This window comes from Homalodisca vitripennis, chromosome 3 (assembly GCF_021130785.1).
Source record: "Homalodisca vitripennis isolate AUS2020 chromosome 3, UT_GWSS_2.1, whole genome shotgun sequence".
NCBI classification, from domain to species: Eukaryota; Metazoa; Arthropoda; class Insecta; order Hemiptera; family Cicadellidae; genus Homalodisca; species Homalodisca vitripennis.
In genome coordinates this window covers 187,309,994-187,330,543 of record NC_060209.1, presented here as the reverse complement: position 1 = coordinate 187,330,543, position 20,550 = coordinate 187,309,994, and the positions used below count along the sequence as shown (strand labels likewise).

Genomic DNA, 20,550 nt, shown 5'->3' with positions numbered 1-20,550 from the left:
TCGGGTTTGCGGGATTATTTTTTTTTGGCGGGGGTTTGTTCCCTTTTTCCCAAAGTTCCCCGTTTTTTTTAAGCCCCAAAAACGAAAAATGAAGTGGTCTTTTTTTAACACCCAGGAGTGCAGTCCCACCTGGGCTGTGCGATGAACTTTAAATCGGAGACCAATACTGTCAACGGTTTCTGTCTCGGAAATTCCCGATCAGCCCGTTCAGGTCATCACCCCGGGGGAAGCTTCATCCATGGCGAACTGCAGATCTGGATCCCCGCCAGAGATGTAGAACTTGAGCACTAAATCTGAGTCCAAGTCCGAGGCTTCTAGTAGCAGACCTCGCTCCCTTTCCCCTCCAATCTCTTTCACTATGAACATATTCACAGGAGACTAATTTGACAGTAATGATCATAGGCCCCAAAAAAATTTAAAACTTCAGACTGAGTTTATTATCCCGTAATGCCTTTTAAAAATATCATTTAGTCCAGAAAAAACTTAGTACTTTGATGTAACTATATTATAGGTAAATTTTTCCCTTTAGGATATCAATAAGTGATTTTTAAAAAAAAATTAATTGTCACAAAAGGGAAATGTCGTTTACACTAACCCAAAGGAAAGCTCTAGCCCAGGCATATTAAAACATTCTTTTAAAACCGCATCTTTATTCCCCCTGATTATTGGGATTGTTTTTTCGTTTATTAACGTTATCCTTTTTAGCAAACGTTTCTTTTTTTAATGAGGTAGATTTTAATCCGCTGATGCAAGGAAGACTGATGCACAATGTTTTAACTTTTAAAAGAGGCGAAAAAAATTATGGCTTCATGACGGGGTTTAGGATGCAATTTATAGTTGTTTGTTTTTATAAAAATTGAAGAAAAAAAATATTGTTTTTATTTTAAAAAAAAAAAACAATAAACTTTTTAAATTATTTGTTTTTTTCAAAAAAAAAATTCCCGCTTTTTAAAATGTAAAAAACATTTATTATCCACAAGACTTGCAGGTTAGTGCACCCAAAAAATTCTGATATGCAAGTACCATGTGGTGACTAAAAAACCCCGGTGTCCGAAAAACCCTTTTAATAACTAATTTTATTGAAAATAATTTTATGCTAAAAAATTTTTTCATTATTTACAAAATATTAATCAGAGTTTTTTAAACAATTTACCCCGAAAACAAACCATGCGTAAGCCAGCAGATACCCAACAGTTTTCTTGAGTAGATGTTCAATGTACATATCTTTTATAAAATACACAAATTCTCGATGTACCTATAAAATTTAGTGTGGGTTTGTTGAAGGCTTTTTTGGTCATAAAATAAAACTTAACTTTTTAACTCAACGTCCAAAAAAATAATACTGTATTATAAAAAATTCACCTTAGGAATTTTTAAACTGGGGATTTTTTTTGGGGGGAAAAGGTTTTTAAATAATAGTTTTGGCATAAAAGGGGAGAAAAGGGGTTTCCCTAAACCCTCCCCAAATAGGAATGGCGAGTCGTCATTGCTATGCCCTGACCATTCAGGTCCTTATTTTTTAACGTAAGTTAGAGACCCCATAAGCAAAATAATGGCCTCCGTTAAATTAACGCCTTAAATGATTTTTATTTTTCCAAAAATGGTTTTAATGTTTAAGGTTTTATGGTGTTTTTTATAAAAGTTTTGGTTTTCTATTTTTACTTATTTTTATCATTCTGGATCTTGAAAACGTTTTTTTAAAACCTAAAAAAATTGTGTGGAGCGTCCCAGAAACGTGTGACATCCGGGGAAAAAAACCCCGGAGGTTTCGTTGTAGTCTATGAGATTCCAGGGAGGGGTGGAACTGTGAGTCCCGGGGATGCTTGTCCATGCCCCCCCCGTAGGTTGTAGGAGGTTTTCAGTCTCGGTCCAGGCCCCGAGTCACCACCCACCCCGTGTGTGTCTATGGTGAACACCCCTCGCCCCCCCAGCGGTAGTACACCTCGCCTTTCTTCCCTCGTCGGTCTTCCGCTCCACTACGCCCAGAAAAAAATTTGCTTTTTGTATTTTTTTTTTTAAAATTTTTTTTTCAACAAAAAATTTTTTTAAAAAAAATTTTTAAATTATTTTCCCAGTTTACTTTTAAAAAGTTTATGGTGATTGAAAATTAAAAAAGTATTTTATTTTTAAAATTTTAATTTTTTAAAAAAATTTTTTCAAGAAAAATTTTTTTTTTTTTTAAAAATATTCTTCCCCCGTTTGTAAAGTTAAACTAACCATTAAAACACTATTATTACCTTTAAATTTATTATTTTTTAAAGTTGGAAGTTTCATGTAAATTTTTTAAGAGTTGTCTGGATTTTTTTTTTTCTTGATCTAAAAAAAATCGGACTTACCCATACTAATAAATGGGGGGAATCAAGTTTCCCCAAAAAAAACCCAACATTTTTTTAATGGATTAATAAAATGAACAGATTTATGATCCCGAATACAGGGTTATTTGGGTTTTTATTGGTCCTTCCTTATTTACTATTTTTTACCCCAATAATTCATGGTATAAAAGGCCCTTTATTTTTTAAAAGACGGTTTTTTTTCAATATTGGGAAAAATAAATCGAAGAAAAATTCAAAAAGTCGTTTTTTATTCGGAGACAATAAAAAAATGCTATGGTTTTCTTTTGTATTGGAAATGATGGAACTGATGAAGTTTTTTTCTATTAAAATTTTAGGAAAAAAAGGAAGACGAAAAAGGAGACTGTTGGGTGTTGAATCTTTTTCTTGTAAAATTTGAAGGCTAAATTTTGGTGCAGTAGGAAAACCTATAAGAAATTCTTACCCCTTTTTTTAAAAATTTTTCAAATTTTTTAAATTTGTTTATAATTTTTTTTGGACTTTTTTTAATAAATAATTTTGCGTTTTTTAATTAAGAAATTTTGTAAAAATCAAAATTTTCCCCAAAGGACCGCCTTGATGATGAGGTTCCCCTGCGACGTTCTCTCCCAGGAAAGCCCGGTAAATGCGGAGGGGAAACAGGGGGGGTTTTTCGTTACATCGAGACGCGCGGTAATGGTGTAAGGGTGGCAAGCTGGGGGGGCCGGGGACTGCGCCACCGCCCCAGGTGTGGGGCCCAACCGCCTCCGGTCCAGGGGAGGGGGGAAGGTAGAGCCAACCGTCGGGGCGACCAGAAACTGGAGCCGGGTAGCCAGAGACGGTAATCCCCCTTTGGAGGCTGGGACCAACTGTGTGACGTTGTAACCGGGAAAACCATGAATGGGAGACAAAGTAATAAAAGAGAAAGCAAAAAAAGAAAGTTTGAAAATAAAGTTAGAAATCTTAAACTGAAAACTAGAAAAACATTTCCAAAGGGGGGGCGTCCTGGGAATGAAGAAGTTTGTTGCCCTCTGAAGGGCCCCGGGAGCTGTCGGGAAAAGTCCATGATGTAGATTTTGACAGGGAATCGGAGGGGGAGTGAAGGTAAACCCTCTATTGCCGCTTCACAAAAAAAGGTACACTTGGCCTCTGAAAAGGGGTTTTAAAAACGTAAAATTTTAATTACAAACAGGGGTCTAAAAAAAAAACGTTAAAATTTTAAAAATTTAAAATTTCATTAAAACAAATTTTTAATCCTTCAATTTTTTTTTATAAATTTTTTAATTTTTGTTAATTTAAAAAAAGTTTTAAAATTTTAAATTTTTTTTAATTTTTAAATTTATTTATTTTAATTTTAAACTAAATAATAATTTTTGTTTTAAAAAACAAAAGGTATAAAAAAATTTTTTATTAAAAAAAAATTTAAATTTTATTAAAAAATTAAAACCTTTTTTTTAAATTAAAATTTATATTTTTTACCAAATTTAAAAAATTTAAAAATTTTTATAAAAAAGATTTAAAAATTAAAAATTTTTTTAAAATCTTTTGAAAAATTGGTTTATTAAAAATAAAAAAAATATTTTTAAAACCTTTTAATTCTGTTATGAAATATTTTCCCCAAAAGTAAAATTTAAATGCATTTTTTTCCAATTTTCTTTAAAATATTTTCCAAGAGATTTTTAAATTTTTGAGTGTAAAATTGGGAAAACGTCCACAACTGATAAGCTCTTTTTGGGTTTTGTTTTTGTTTGATTTTGTTTGTTTTACATTAGAAAGTATATCACACCAATTTATAAGGGAAATTTTAGAGAAAAAGTTTGAGGGCTGAAAGGGTTTAATTTGTTTAAAGAAGCATCTCATTAATTTCTTAATAAATTTAAAATTACTTTTCGCTTAAAACCTCGAATTTTATGTTTTTCAAAAATCGAACTTTTATTTTTAACATTTTATTTTAGGAAAAGGAAAAAGGGAAAAAAAATTTTTGGAAAAAGGAAATATACAATATTTAGTCAATTGACAAATTATTGGCCCTTTTGAACAAAGGAAAAGAAAATTAATTATAGGTTAACGCCGAGAAAAGTACGGTGCTGTAGGTACAGAGTGCCCTGACAGATGAATTTTTGAAAAAGCTTGTGTCTCGCTGCCCTGGGGGAAATGCGGGGTGTACGTAACCTGCGCAGGGGGGCCCTTTCTGCGTCGTTGCGCGCCCCCCTTAACATTTCACCTACACTGTTGACTTTCCCAACAACTTGAAAAAAAATTTCATTAGTGAAAATTCTTTATTTTCACTATCTTATTTAAACTAGAATCAAACTTCTTTTTAAAACAGGAATCTTAAAAAAGATAACCTTCGTTAACTGAGTTAACCCGTGCTCTAGGGCAATATATTCTAAGTACATGACGAAAAAATTTGGTTGCTTGCCTCAAAACACAGGAATCATAAAGCTTGGGTAAAAACTGTTTTTTTTTGTCCCGAGAACTTTGCAGATTTTTTTTCTTTAGTTTATCTCTTTTTTGCTTGCGGAAAAAGTGCGTCTGTTTAAATGCGGGAAAAAAAATTTTGAAAAAAATAAGTAATGTGAAACAAAAATGGTATCCTTCCTTTTTAAATCTATGACCAAAAAAATTCGTGTATTCGGAAAAGGGAAATTCGGAAAACGGTTTTTAATTTTTATCTCAATCTCCCGTTTTGAATAAAAGTGCTCAAGTTCGGAAACCCATGGTCATTTCATCTAACATATTACCAAAACAAAATTCACTTCAAGGAAATTTAAAATTAATTTTAAAAAAACGTGTTTTGGAGGGGATGACAAATTAACTTCCCCGTTTGGTTTTTCCCCTAAAAAATTTTTTAAATCAAATAGTAAAAAAAGGTACACGTTTTGAAGAATGCCGCAAACATACATGTTAACGATTTTTCTCTTTTTCAAATGTGTTATAGATGAATATTTATTTACAATTTGGAAAAAAAAACATTTAGTATTATTTAATTTGTGTTTTACAAAAAAAGATTTTAAAGAAGGGAAATGTATTTGGAAAGATTTGGGGTATGAAAATTTATTAAAAGATTTCCGTCACGCCGACTTTCTCAGTTAACATGGGGTTTAAAATTTTAAAAAAATTTTTTAAAAATCAAAATAAAGATGTGGGGGACCAAAAACCAAATATTTCTTGTGTCCTTTCTTCCGTTCATAAATTTGGATTAAATTTGTTCAAAATTGAAAAGTTTTAAGTTTTTAATTACAATTTTGGGGTTGTTTGCCTTTCTTGAAAATTGGGAAATTTTATATACAGGTAATTCTCGTTTCCAATTTTTTCAGGTTGGGATTTTGTTTAAAATTTAACTTGGTTTAATAAAGTTCATTCTTTTTCTAAAAATTTGACTGAATTTTAAAGTCCCCTTTCTTGGAAATTTATTAAAATTTTTAAAACTTAAGTCAAATTGTGAAAGGTTCGTACCCCCCGGGTTTCCTAGGAACAAAATAAGTACCTTAAGGAAACCCCGAGTTTTGAGGGTTTGGGGTTTTGGACGGCCACAAGCCAGGTACTCCGGAGCATGAACTTGGGCGAGTTGTCTTTGAGTCTGTAAACCGAGCAAAATTTCCCACTGGCCAAGGTGTGGGGGAGGGTTTTTCCCAATACACAGGGTCCTTTTGCCAGTGCCTTTTGCCCCCCAGTTGGCAAGAAAAAAAAACTTTTTTTTTGTTGTCTTTGGGACTTTAGGCCCAAAGGGGGGTTTCAAAAAGAAAATTGTTTTTTTTCAGAAAAAATTTATATTGAATTTTAAAAATTTAGTTCATAGTGGTAGGTTTTTCCATTCCCCTTTTTTCCCTTTTTTTTAAAATTTTTTTTTGTAACATAAGGGGCCCGATTTTTTTTTAGAAAAAATTTTTTTAAACTTCCATTTTTAAAAAATTTTGTAATTTTTTTTATTCTTTTTAAAGGTTAAAGTATTGGGGCCTAACCTGTCTTCTATGTGACCATGCTTCTTTTTGGGAAAAGGGAAGAGAAGGATTTTAATACTTTGGTCCGTATCCTCCCAGAACAACCCAGAAGCTAGGTTCCCCCATTTTCCCGGGGGGGTTACGGGGGAAAGGGAAAAAGAAAAATTGCAAAAAGGTTTGACTTTTTAATTTTTGTTTGAAAAATTAAAAAAATTTTCCAGAGGAAAAAAAGGTTTACGGATTGTTTCCCGGTTTTCTCAGGTTAGTTTTTAATTGGTAAAAAGTTAAAATCATTTTTTTAAAAAAACAAACCCCGGTTTTGGGTTACCTTATGGCCAAAACATTTTTTAAAAATTAATTTAAATTTTTTTATTAATTTAGGGTATAATTTTAAAATTTAGTGGATTTTCCGGTTATTTTAAAAAATTTTACAATTTTTTTTGTAAAAATAAAAAGGCCCCTTTTTTTTCCCTTACAAAAATTTTAGACTTTCCCAAAAATCAAATTTGTCCCTATTTTATTCTCAATTTAGGAACCGGGCGCCCGGGTCCTGTCAGGCCCTGGACTTTTCGGTCTTGGTTCGAAGAATTTGTAAGGGGGAACTTTTATTTCCCTCATAGTGACCTGGGGAAAAAGGGGCCCCGGGTGGGTTTCGCAGTCCCGGAAAAATTTTACAGAAGTTTAATCCCCAAAGAAGTTCGCCCGGGCACATATTATTAAAATAATATCTCGAGGAAAAGGGGGCCCCCCTTTCGGGTGATAAAGGAATGTACAGGTTATATCCCCAGTAAGAACGTTTAGTTTCAACACTATTTTTAGGATCTCAAACACAGTGGGCGATTCCTTGTGGGGCCCAAAAACTTACAAAAATTCCCCTTAAAGTTATAAATGCAATTTTTTCTGAAAACTGGAAAAGGATTGTATTTTTTAAAAAAAATTTTACGAACCCCAAAACCCTTTTTAAAATATAGTATTCAAAAAGGGGGCCCTTTAAAATTTTATTAAAAAATTGAGAGGTTTTTTTGGTGGTCAAAATTTGGGGCGCAATACATTTGATTTCGTATCGAAAAAGGGGGGGGGAGGTGGGTCCAAAATAGAAAAATTACAAAAGTCAAGGACATCCTCCGCATTTATTGGGGAATTCTTACTTCCTTTGGTCCAAAAAAGGGGGCCCCGGGTTTTCTCGGGTAGGAACTTAAGAAGAAGGGGCCAATTCTTCCGCTTAGTAAAAGGGGCACCCCCCCCCCACCCCCCCCCCCCCCGGCAGGGGAAGATTTCTTCTGCAAACAAAAAAGGTGGAAAAACTAAAAATTTTTGAAAAAATTTAATTTAAAAATCGAAAAAGATAATTAAGGGTTTTTTTTTTCCATTTTTTTCTAATTACATTGGGGGTTTCAGTGGGTGGCAAATCCTAAATCCATGTTGTCAGATATCAGATATATTTTCCAGGTGGAGGCCAGGGGTTTTTTGCTGTCTATAGGTTAAATTTTGGAAATATAATTTTGAAGTAAACCCCCCAAAAAGAAAGAAGGGTAGTTGTACCACAAAATTTATCTAAAAACTCGAAGGCTTAGATCTAGAATTTTTTTAAAATCGTTAAATGAAAATTATCTTTCCATTTTTTTTTTTACTGGGGAATATTATCATTTAAAAAAAAAACCTTCTTTATTTACCTTGTTTTTAAAAAAAAAAAATGATTAATAATTTTTTAATAAAATACAAAGGGGAAATAACTAAAATTCTAAGTTTTTTTAAGAAACCAAAATTAAGTTTACGTAATCAAGTTGAACGTAAAGTCGAGATTTGTTTTGGACATTAAATATTTTTTCCATTATTGAGACCATTATTATCTACGACCCCTGTGTCCGCCTTATAGGAAATGGTGGAGGCCCCTGGAGCCGTTTTTGTACTGCGGGGAGGGTCCAGATCGGGGTCCCTCGCTGCACTCTGCAGAGAATGGCCTCTGCCGCCTCAGACGATATTTGGGGAAAAAGAACACGGCCCGGGCAAAATGTGGGGATTGGTTTTGTGTCTAGAACTAAAAAACCTAATTCCCAAAAACCCTCGATACAATTTTAGCACAAATCATTTTTTGTTCTTGCATTTAAGTTTAAAAATTATTAAAAAAAACTTTAAAATTTAATTTTTTCCTATTATCTTTTACGAAATTTTTTGGGTACAAAACACAAAAAAAAAATAACTCAATATAGGAATCGTTTTGGGAAAAGGGGGTTTAACAAATGTTTTTAGATCGTTTTGGGGTATTTTTGAACTTTTTAAAAAAAAAGAATTTTAATTTATTTAAAAAAGGGTTTCCCCAATTTCATGGAAGAATTTTATATGTTCATTAAAAACATTAAAAGGATAGAGATTGTATACATTTAAATATAATTACTTTTTAGGGTAATTTATGAGTTTTATGGCTTTGTAAAAATTTTTCTTGCTTTTGGATTTTTCTTTCGATTCGTTTATTTTATGCAATCTTTATGACCCAGACTTCCCGCTTTTTCCCATGTTTTGGGGTTCTCCCCCGGGGGTAAATTTTTTTAATTTTTAATTTGTGAAGTGCCTGGTGATGGAAATCTTTGATTCAGAAAGGTCTTGCACAAAATAAAAAAAATTATATATTGGAAAATGTCGTATTCCTCTTTATCTAGTGATTACAATAAACCGTTTTTTTCCAATGCTCCAAGATTCAAAATTCAACAAAAAGCAATCAGTTAGTTTTTGTTATGCTCTTTGGAACTGCGAAATTTAGATATCAGTATTTTACTGGATAAATTTACCTTTCGATCGAGCTTATTGGTTTAGAATCCCGAATAACAAAACATATTTTAAAACGAATTGTAAAACATTGACTTAGAACATTTATTGAAGACTCTTGGAGCAATTATAAAATTCTTTAAATATTACTAAATGCTAATGAAAACATTACTTTTCCCCAAATTTTTTTATTTGTGGAGTCGTCTTATGATAAAACGTTCGGTTTTGAAAGGCCTCGTCCCAAAAATAAACAATATGGAAAAAGTATTGTTTTCATTAACATATTTAGTAATGCATAGAACATTTATACTCATACAAGCTTATTATTTTAATTAATATATCAACACCAATCAAATATATTGTTATCTTTATATTTATAAATTAAAAAGTAATAAAACTGAATAAAAGGGAATATATAGATTAATTTTTTGCTATACCACTATATTGCTCTGGTAAATAGTACATGGAAAGAACCATTCTCATTAAATCAATAACAAGTAAGTAAACAATAATAATCTTTAACAAATTTATTTGTACAATGTACATTTTCAGAAGAATTCATCGGGTACTTGTAAATTGTATACAAAAAATACACAAAAGTGTTAAAATGTTATTATTGTCTACTTATATTAAACACTTTTCGAGATAACATTTTTAATTTAATACATTGTGTTAAAAGCGAATTTATTTAACATAAATAATGTAACTAGATATTCATTCTTTACTTTACTTATTTTAATCTTTTTCAGTCATTTGTTTTACTATTTTTGGCCACTGAGAGAATTAATTAATCATGAATAATGCCAATTAGTAATAGTTTATTACTCCTTGTTGGAATTATAGAGGGTTTGATATTGTTACAATTAGAGCAGAGTAGACGGGTATAACCTCCATCGTAGGCAGCGATGCTGAGCTGGTACTCTCGGACCTGAGACTCTAGGGGCTGCTTGAGTATGACCTCTCCGGTCTTGCGGTGGACGCGGAACAGCTCACCATGGCCTCGCATCAGCTCGTACCTCACCTCCCCGTTCTCCCCGGAGTCCAGGTCGATGGCGTGTACCTGCAGGATACGCTATTTTACACTTTACCTTCGGCTTGGCACATGGTCTTGTGCTGAGAAGCAATGGTAAGTGTATCTTATTCACAAATCATTCTTTTTATACGTTATAAATGTAATTTACTTTTGCTTGTTCACGTTTATCTTGCTAAAATCCAAATATTCAAGCTGTAAATAGAATTATCTATTTAACATGGTAATCTACTACATCAATAGTAAACTAGATAGAAGTCTTCGGCAAGTAAAATATGTAAATAGGCCAAATTCAATGTTGGGAATACATATGTATATAAACATCAATTTTTTTCATAAATCGGGCACAAATTACTTAAAATCTCCTAATTAGTATTACGTCAGTCAAGAAGCTACCAACTTTAGAAAAAAAAAATATTTCGTCATAATCTGAGTAGGCAGATTAAAAAACTAATCAAACAACAACAATAATAGTTTTTTAATTAGGACGATTGATTCAAACGAAGTGCTCTTAGCTTCAGAGATCTATATAAAGCCACCCGTCACTTAGCTACACTACGATTCGGTGATTTGTCTGTGATGAGATTATAACTTTATTGATTTCCAAAAATCAATAAATCATCTTCGTCACTTCACTTTCAATGTATCTTCAGAAATAATGAACATTTATTCATCTCGAGGGATTCAAGTGTTATGACAGGTTTACTGTATCATGGCTTAACTATTATATACAGTATTATTCAGCAAATTATGGAATTGATGTAATCAAAAAAAGATTTGGAAATTCGCGATCTATTAATTTAAAAATACGTTTTAATTTTTAAAACTCTTTAATGTAGACAGATTTATTCCTTTTCATCTCGTCAACATAAAGTTTATGTATTTGTTACTTTTTCACTGTTTCTATTAGGATATAAATACTGAATATTTAAATTTAAAAATAAATCTATCTAAAAAACTGTAGTATGACTGAAAATGTTTTTTGGTTTAGTCGAAAATTGAAGTAACCAACATTTCCAACGCTAATCTCCTTGCCTCTGATACTTAAGGCAGTTTAAAATAAGAACTTTATTATTATTTGAGTCTGTGATCATATTATTTATTACTAATAATTCAAAAAGAGGATTATAAAAAAAAAACTGTAGTAAGCATGTTACATGCTATATGTTTAATATCGACTGTTCCTTAACGTGATTGGTATATTGAGAGCCAAACCTGCCACATGCCTTAGTGATGACATCGCCCTTGGCCGCATCCACAGGCACAGTCCCATAGTACGGCAACCCCACGAACAGAGGGCAGTTGTCGTTGATGTCCAGCACACTGATGTTCACAAGGGTCTGAGCCACCCGCACTTCTGCACCAGCTGTCGTGCTGCGACCCTAGGAATAGTAACATTTACACAAACTAACTGTCACAACCAAAAACAACGTATCATACAGCTACGAGGCTAAACGTTTTTTGGGTTGGAATCTCCACTTAACCACCAAGTTCCTTTACTCAGATATGTACCGATCTCTTAAGGTTTTGGAATTGAAAATCACTTATATTTGAAATCGTTATATTACACATTTTAACAGTATATCTTTAAAACATCTTTTTTAAACACACAAAACATATTTAAGAACTTAAGAAATTATTAATCTACGAGGGTTGTATGTCTCCTCTTTTGTAAGAAACACTAAATAATTCACAAGCTAATTTTTTATCAATTAACATTTGGTAAAAACATGTAAAATTCCTAAAATCATATTTCGTTGGAAAATTATTATTTCTGTGATATAAATCGTTTTAAATATTTGACTTCCTAACTCATACATACTGTAAAAATTTTTTAATTTATCTTCAACTACATTTAAATGTGCATGGTAAAAAATATTCTTGGAGTTCCTACTTTAAATGCATGTACAACGTAAAATACATACCACATATTTTAATTGTAAAGGACCGCTAGCCATAGAACAATATTGTCTGTCTTCTTTCAGATCAAAGCCGCCTATTACAGTTAAGTTCAATTTAGTTAATAATAAAAAACTGATTATGCTATTGTAGATACGTTTTAAAACTGAATATCATATAGGTTATCATTTCTGGAATAAAAACTTTAGTTTTGACACTAAAAGTTAAAATTATTGTACGTTCTGAGGAGTAAAATAGGAAGAAATATGTTTCCAGTGATGACTGAACACACCTGAACGATGAGCTGAAAGTGGTCCTGGTGCTCACGGTCGAAGCGTAGCCCGGTGGTCTGAATGGCGCCCGACGTGGGGCCGATGTGGAACAGTGGTGAGGGGTTGAGCAGGGAGAAGACCACGTGCTCGTTCAACTCTGCCCCCACCACTGACACCACAGCCACTGTTACAATCTTGGTGGAGTTCTCGACTATAGCCGCTTCGTACACGTCCTGCTGGAACTTGAGTGTCGACTCGGAGCTCCACTCCCACTTTATGTTAACAAACCTGCGGTGAAGCGTACACAGGGTGCTCAAAAAAGGTTATCACACTTCTTGGGCCGATAGTACTCATCATTTCAAACAAAAAATGTCATATAAAACATAGGTCGAGAAATGTCTCGTTCAGCCGCTAGCCAACATTTTGTCTTTTTTTAAGTTAAAATAAATAATTTTGTAATTTATTTCAACAATAACATAATAACGCTTGTTGCAAATCTTTAGTCAAATAAAAAAATAAATCTTATTTACAAGACACAATCTACTTAGCAAATTGTATTACAATACCAAATGCACTTTTTTAACGAAATCTGTCCACGCATAAGTAAGCACGATCACTGTAAAGTTCACAAGAACAGTAGCAAACATCACAACAAAATTGATGGGAATGACGAAAATAAGATTTTTCTATGTAAAGTAACATTATTTTAGTTCAGTGCTGCAAACTAAAACAAAAAGGATCAAGATTTTAAATCTAAAGGTCAAAAATAACTACTGCTGTTTCTTTGAGTTTGGTATTTATCTTTGACAATGTGCATAGTTATTTGACAAATTTTAGGCATATTAGAAGTTTTAGCACTTTCAACATTTGAAAAGCCCTGCATCCATTTCCCTGAAAGAATATGTCAGTAATAAGCTTAGAAAAATTGTGCTCCCTACTGCGTTATAGTGAGAATAACCCAAAACTTAATTTAAAACTATTTTCTTAGTACGTAATTTGGCAGATCCTCTAACTGTATCCTTTATTTTGACTTAAGATATCTAACTTTTATTTTCGCCGAAATGTTCAGTGTCTAAAGATATTAAAAATTACGTATAACTTAGAACCCATGTTGAATTATAATATTTCTAAAACATTACTCCAGCTCAAAAATAGGCATTATTTGAGCCTTTATTAAAGTTTTAAGTAATGTTATTCAATTAAAATTAGTGGATTTAGAGATAGTAAAAGTGTAATTGTTACTTAGTTTGACCACAGTAAGTTGCCTACAGCACGGGTGGTCTACCTAATCTTCTACAGAAAATAGTTTGTCATGGCTCCGATGTTACAGTATTACAAGAACTATTGTAATAACGTTGTTGCTGAACTTTACCAACTACCATAATAAGCTGAGTTACCAAACTTACGTCTATTATAAGATTGCCTTTGGTGTAATATTTTAGGGGAATGATGTGGAAAGCGAGAACTACTGTTTAAAAAAAAGAAAAGAAACTGGGCGATAAAATATTTCTACCTGTAATAACTCATTTCCTCCAGATCAGTGTCAGGATAGCGTTTTACCTCTGATCATCACATAAAACATAATCCATCACTATTTATACATACTAAAAATACAGATCGATACACTTTTTTCAGCTTAAACTGAACATTTACTGATATACTAACATTGATTAATTTTATTATCTATTCTAGTAGTTAACATGATTTCTTTAGTAGAGCGACAGAGCGTTAAACATATACCTATTTGACTAAATATATTTTTAGGCAAACTACACTTCCATAGAAAGTCACTTTATGCTTAAACAATTTACTGGTCTGTATCGTGGTCTCAATTGATTTTCCCAATAAATTAACATTTGTCTTAATATCTTTTAATCCCTTTACAGTTTATTATCATAATATTTATTATGCTATAACAAATTATTTATCTTTTTTATCAAAACATCCTCTCGGGTAAATTGACTGAATTTGCTCATCACCGGTTTAAAAAAAGTGTATATAACACTGGTGACCAAAGGAATACAATTTTTTATCTGTAACAAAATTTTTTTAAAGCAATTGAATCATTGTGCCTGTAAAAAAATAAAACTTGCATCTTCTTAGATTACAAAATTATTTTACCATGTACAGGAGAGGGAACATGTATGAAGATTACTCACGCAAATGCCGTGTGGGGACCGTCAGATACGGCAACTTTGAGGCGGTGAGGAGACTTGTGAATGCCTCGAGACTTGTTCTTCAGAGAGATCAGGCCAGAGTCGCCGGACATCGCGTAGACATTCTCGTAGTTTCCGGTCACTATGGAGTATTCCAGCTTCGTTATATTCGGGGAGTCGCAGTCACTCGCTTGTACCTGCACGTCACATTGCAAACTTGACTTAGTTACATCTAGATGTTGGATCTGATGTGGTCATATTTAGTAACAGGGGCTGAAATTGAAAAACTAAATCCCTTCATATTATTTGACGGAATGTAAGACGTTGAATGAACTTCAACAACATAAATTATACAGAGTTTCCAAAAAGTTCAACCTTTAACTATATATCGGTTGAGAATTTTCGAATCTCGATTAAGCACATGTAATAACTTCACACAAGGATATTTATTGATGTGAATGTTTAGTTCCAGTTCAACATCATCTAAGTGCATCGTCTGGAATGTGACGCTGGCACTGACTTGACTCTTGAATCTAGAGCCTTATTCCTCTAAAGAATCAAAAGAAATTTGGCTAAGTAGAAACTTAAATGAACTCTTTACATCGATTCGACATTGGAGACACTTAAGGGGACTGGGATTGTCCTATTCCTGCAATGTTAAATTTAACAAACTTGTTGTACCTCTATCTCAATAACCATAAAAGATAAAGCACTAACTTGTGTTTTATTTTGAAGATGAACCTTTTCTTTACATTTTTAGCAGAGGGGTTATAAAAATTCCATCAGGTAAAGGTTTTGGTAATTTATAAAAATATATACAGTATATATATAACATTTTGTTATTTTTTCCTCATATGATCAGATATAATTTTTTTTTTCAAGCAGTATTTCAAAAAGTTGTCTGTTCAAAATGTAAGGCATATTATGTGGAAAAAAACAAAAAAAAGATCATGCTTATATCTTTTATAGTTTTTGAGATACAGGTACATATGTAAAAAAAAACACAAATGTTCGGGAATCGCGAGTAAAATATGTATTGCTAAAACACAGAGGAATCTGTTTACTTTAATACATCCCTGCACCATATGAAGGCTCATTTGGGTCCTCCTGCTCCTCAAACTGGTCCTCCAACTTCCTTTTAGCGAACTGCTGAGTCTTACGGCACTTTTTTCTAATTTCTTCTACAGCTTTCTCTGCTTCTTCGATTCACGTTTCGTTAATGGATTTCAAGGTTTTTATGCAATTATTAATGCCCGGTGTGATTCCTAATTTTCCTAGTATTTTACATTTAGTAATGTTTCCATTTTTTAAAGTAGCTATACCCTAATAAACACCAAACTCGAGTGTAGAAATCATCACAAAATTAGACTTTGGAATTCTATTCCAGATCACACTGTTGAGCGACTCAGAAGGATTTTGGGTGCCACCATGCAGACACTTTTGTAAGAGCACAGGAGAAGATAAATCTTTGAAGATGGGTTTAATTTTGTTTATTACTTAATTCTAAATGTTTATTTAGAAATAGGTAGACCTACTATAATAAAGTACAATAACAATGTAGTGTTGAAGTAACATCTCAGTACTCGCGCGGCGCAGGTTTACGAGCCAGAAAAGCGTGCACAACATTACAAAAATGCACATAATTATTTTATTATTGCTCAGAAGTTTGTTCTAATGGTTTCAAATTAAAGAGGACAGAACATAGATTTGAAAAATGTAAAAAACAAAAAATCGGTATTTTTGACCAAATGGACCATCCCAGTCCCATTGCTACAATATAGTGTAATCTAGGTGAAGAGGTATTCTCATTGTCACATCAAGTGCACAATTGAGTGTTCTATCATGTTTTAATGACGATCTCTAAGCTCGGTGGAGCAACATAATCTTTTACACGTATCGCTCCTATGGCTAAGTGTTGAGATCTGTGACAGTGTTAGATTCCTAAGAGGAAGGCAAAGTATATATATATATATATATATATATATATATATATATATATATATATATATATATATATATATATAGGCTTGTAGCTATGTTATTTATAGATGTATTCTAAAAATCCCTCCACTTTCTAAAATTTAAATTTAAAAAACCAACAAATGAGGTATTACGTAATAGGGTTACTTGTTGAAACCTTTCTAGCTCTTCCACCCAAAAAGAGGGGAGGTTGGGTAATTGAAAGATCTACATAAGTAAAATCATCGTGTGATACCTGATTGTGAAAGTCTTGATAACATAAGAACGGTGGAAGTTATATGCCTCTAAAAGATCATCACATGTTTCCTTCCAACATAGCAACAAACTGAAGATAGGATTTTACATTTATTCAGACCACAGTCATTTTGGATAGCGTAGACTGAATGTGATACGTTGTGTCATTCAATTTAGTCTATTTTAATCACCTCTTACTAGAGGAAATGGACGTAATTAAATTTATCAAACAATCTTCATCTTCAGTTATTGCATTCCTAAAGAATATTTCAAACATCTCAAGGATTCAAAGTGAAAGGAAGGGAGGATTGGTTCGGAGTTTTAGGACTCTCTGTATGTAAGAACTTACCTGGGCAATAGAGACATTGTTGAAAGTGGGCAGCAGGACTGTAGTATTGTACTCTGTCTGGGAGAAGTGTGGCGGACAATCGTTGACGTCCGTGACCTGAACCCAGACCTTGGCGAGGTCCCGACCGGACAGTTGGGGAGATCCTGTGTCCCGGACCTGGACGTGAAACGTCACGGACTGGGTCTCCTCATAGTCCAACTGGCCTTGGGTGCGGATTGCTCCTGTAAGTTTACATCACCATTACCCTCTTAAGATTAAATAAATATTGTAAAATTTCGTGGAAAGCATTAAATTGAATCTGTTTATTGAAATATAATATTCTTAATTAAAGTCTCGAGTCGGTGGTATATAACGATATAAAGTGAAATAAAAATAACGTTTTTGCTCAATTATCCAGAAAAAGAAAATTTACCTGTGGATGGATCTATGTAGAAGATCCTCCTAGGGACGGACTCCACGATGTCGTACTGGAGGATAGCAGAGTCCGCGTCCTCGGCTTTCACCACGAGAGGGCTCCGAGAATCCGTGAGGACCAGAGAACCTGGAGTGGCGTCCTCGGATATTCTGCCTCGGTATTCGGTCTCTAGAAACCGAGGGGAGTTGTCGTTGCAGTCCACTACGTCCACCACCAGACCGATCTCCGCTCTCACTCCGGCCTGTAAACGAGATATAGATAACTTGTTGTCCTTTGGTGTCTACTTTGGTATTCGGTCTCTAGAAACCGAGGGGAGTTGTCGTTGCAGTCCACTATGTCTACTACCAGCCCGATCTCTGCTGTCACTCCGTTCTGTAAACGAGATATAGATCACTTGTTTTCCTATAGTGTCTGCTTTGGTATTCGGTCTCTGGAAACCGAGGGGAGTTGCCGTTGTAGTCCACTATGTCTACTACCAGTGCGATCTCCGCTCTCACTCCGGCTTGTAAACGAGATAAAAGTCACTTGTTGTCTTTTGGTGTCTGTTTTGCTATTTGGTCTCTAGAAACGGAGGAAAATTGTCATTGCAGTCCCTTTACTTTGACAATTTCTTAAGCTCCATATATCTGGTTCAGCAACAACATATACGTTTCATTATCAGCAGCACGCGTAAAATTAACCCACATAAAATTATACAAGATGGAGTAAAGAAATATAACAGTGAATTTTGTGACATAGGAGGTGTCAATATTATAAAGTGAAATGATTGAGGAATAACAGAGTGTCTATCATATCATTCATGCCCAACCTATCCCCAACACAAAAAAACAAACAACACACTACGATTCTCAAACATAGAGGCACATCTGCTCGGGAAATTGATAAGGAGATGTGCGTATCTCTCCACTAGAGCGATGAAAATAGAAACAATACTCTGCGTTCATCATGGAAAGTGGCACTTTGGGCCCATTGTTTTTAACCCTTCCATTCACTATAAACTGACAGTTGGACCTATTCTAACAAAGTACATAATTAACTTTGCAAATGTTGAGTCCATCACTTTACAGTGAACTTTCATACATGATATTTATCTTTGTTACTAGTACTGTTTTAAACTATGTGTACTGTAAATTTTAAAATTTTCAATTAAATCTCATAACCTTACTTATTACGAGTAAAAAATGAATAAATCTACTAGTTTACATTTTTTAAATATCAAACTCATACGAAGAAATTACGATTGTATGGCTCGTAATCATCCAACTGAAAAATTATATTAAAATATCGTAAATTCTGTGTCTATTTTTACACCATGTTCAAAAGAAATATTGTAAGGATTAGTCTATAACCAGTGCTAGCTAATTACATACATTTCTTTCACTTTATTTCTTATTTATTGCTTGTAAATTTGCACAACAAGCAATTTTTGTACTCTGCTTTCTTTTAGGCGAATTCGATTTGCTTGCTTGTTAATACTTGTAAAAGTATTTATCACTTTTGCTTAAAAAATGTATTGAACATTTATTTTTTTATGTAACTATCTGTGTAAAATGTAAAACATACACAACCTACATAATGTAAACAACACTAAAAGATTGATTCTCTAGAGTATGTGGTACATAAAAGGTGAACAAAAATTCCCGGGGAAAATCTAATTTATCACATACATCCAGTGACCGTCACTTCTTCAGGGTGACGGCCCACAAGGAGTCAGAAGAAAATCTTATATGTTAGAATACGTTGTTCTGCACATCAAATTAAAGGTAAACAAAAATTAATACTGCAAACCCAACCTCAAACGAACAACCCAGCCAGAAATAGCAGCCGTTAACTTGGAAATTTGGACTTAGTTTGTAGTAAATAAGAAAATACTAATGATGAATCACTTCTATTTTATGCCTAAATTTATGCAATTGTCGAATTCAGCAATCATCAAATGCTCTAGTTTTGCCTGTGAATAAGGTATTCATACTACCTTAAAATTTGCTACGTTTACATAATAATTGTAAATTGTAGCCATATTTGAACTGTTGTCAATTCGCTTCTCAGTATTTTGCCACTTACAGGAACCTTTGGCAAGGTTAAAAGAACAAAAGATGTTAAGTCATCTGTAAAGACATTGAGTAACAAAGGAATGTAAAATCCCCAACTCGCTGAAGAAATGAAACAGATCTCGACATTCAACAAAAACAGATTGCTGGAAAGAAAATGACTGTTGCCATCATTCGGTAATAACTCTTTTTCTAAGAGACTTACTAAAGAAAGTACAGCATCGCAGTTGTGATCTACGTTATGTTTTGTGTAATTCACGACGTTCTGTTCTCTGGGCATTGTCTGGTGTAATGGATTTCCCAAGAAAGACAGGTTGATTCGATAGCGCCCCGTTCTTTAAAACATTTTCAGACTAACCTAGTTATTTACGAAATACAACGAGTATTTTATGGAAGTTCTTTACGCCTCGTCATGGGAAATCATAAATGTAAGGGAAACGTCATTTGATGAAATTTGTGATACAATGAATTTTTCAGAAACTATTTAGAACAGAAACTAAGCTGTCTCAATAATCTATCAAATACATTTTATGATACATAACAATATAATTCTATAAATAGCTGAGATTAAAAAAAGTATAGTTAGTTAGTTAGATCTTCACTTAACTATAACGGTAGATTTCGAAATTAGAACCGTTCCTACAGTGTCTAATAAAAGTATTTCAATTCGATTTTTGAAAAGCATCTATAAATTATATCAAAATTACAGTATTCATCTAAGACGAATGTTGGACAATAACATACACAAAAAGAGTAAGTATAGATTTTGGATACTAAATATGCTAAACTAATATCCACCTACATACTTCACAGAAAGATGAAAGCAACACTACTAGATCCTTTCTTCATTAATTCGACTGTTTATTATTCCATCTGCCTTTAGTGAACTTAAATGAAAAATAGATGTACAAATGGTTAAGCAATAGACACATCGGATAGTTTTCGTTCTACATACTGTTGCCATGCCAACCGTACTGTTTCTATATTAGTGCTGGGTATTGATAGGATTCAAGGCTATAATAAAAAGGTAAAAAGCAGCGTTGTATAAGAATATAAAAGTAAAAAAGTTCGATACCTTATGTTTTAGAGTTAATTTGAGGCTATTATCCCTATAAATAAGTACTCGAATATACTGTTTTTAATTACAA

At 33.1% G+C, this 20,550-nt stretch overlaps 1 protein-coding gene across 1 annotated transcript in view; it reads right to left on the bottom strand.

Moving 5' to 3' along the window:
- Nucleotides 1–207: 207 nt before the first annotated feature.
- The window catches only part of LOC124358516 (fat-like cadherin-related tumor suppressor homolog), a 21,025-nt gene continuing 682 nt past the window's right edge, over nucleotides 208–20,550 (bottom strand). The window contains exons 4-11 of the mRNA XM_046810811.1: nucleotides 17,349–17,592; nucleotides 16,937–17,157; nucleotides 14,377–14,570; nucleotides 12,238–12,505; nucleotides 11,273–11,428; nucleotides 9,878–10,076; nucleotides 2,990–3,178; nucleotides 208–356 (exon numbers count right to left, since the gene is read on the bottom strand). Coding sequence (XP_046666767.1) covers nucleotides 208–356; nucleotides 2,990–3,178; nucleotides 9,878–10,076; nucleotides 11,273–11,428; nucleotides 12,238–12,505; nucleotides 14,377–14,570; nucleotides 16,937–17,157; nucleotides 17,349–17,592 — 1,620 coding nt within the window. The remainder of the gene's footprint in view (nucleotides 357–2,989; nucleotides 3,179–9,877; nucleotides 10,077–11,272; nucleotides 11,429–12,237; nucleotides 12,506–14,376; nucleotides 14,571–16,936; nucleotides 17,158–17,348; nucleotides 17,593–20,550) is intronic.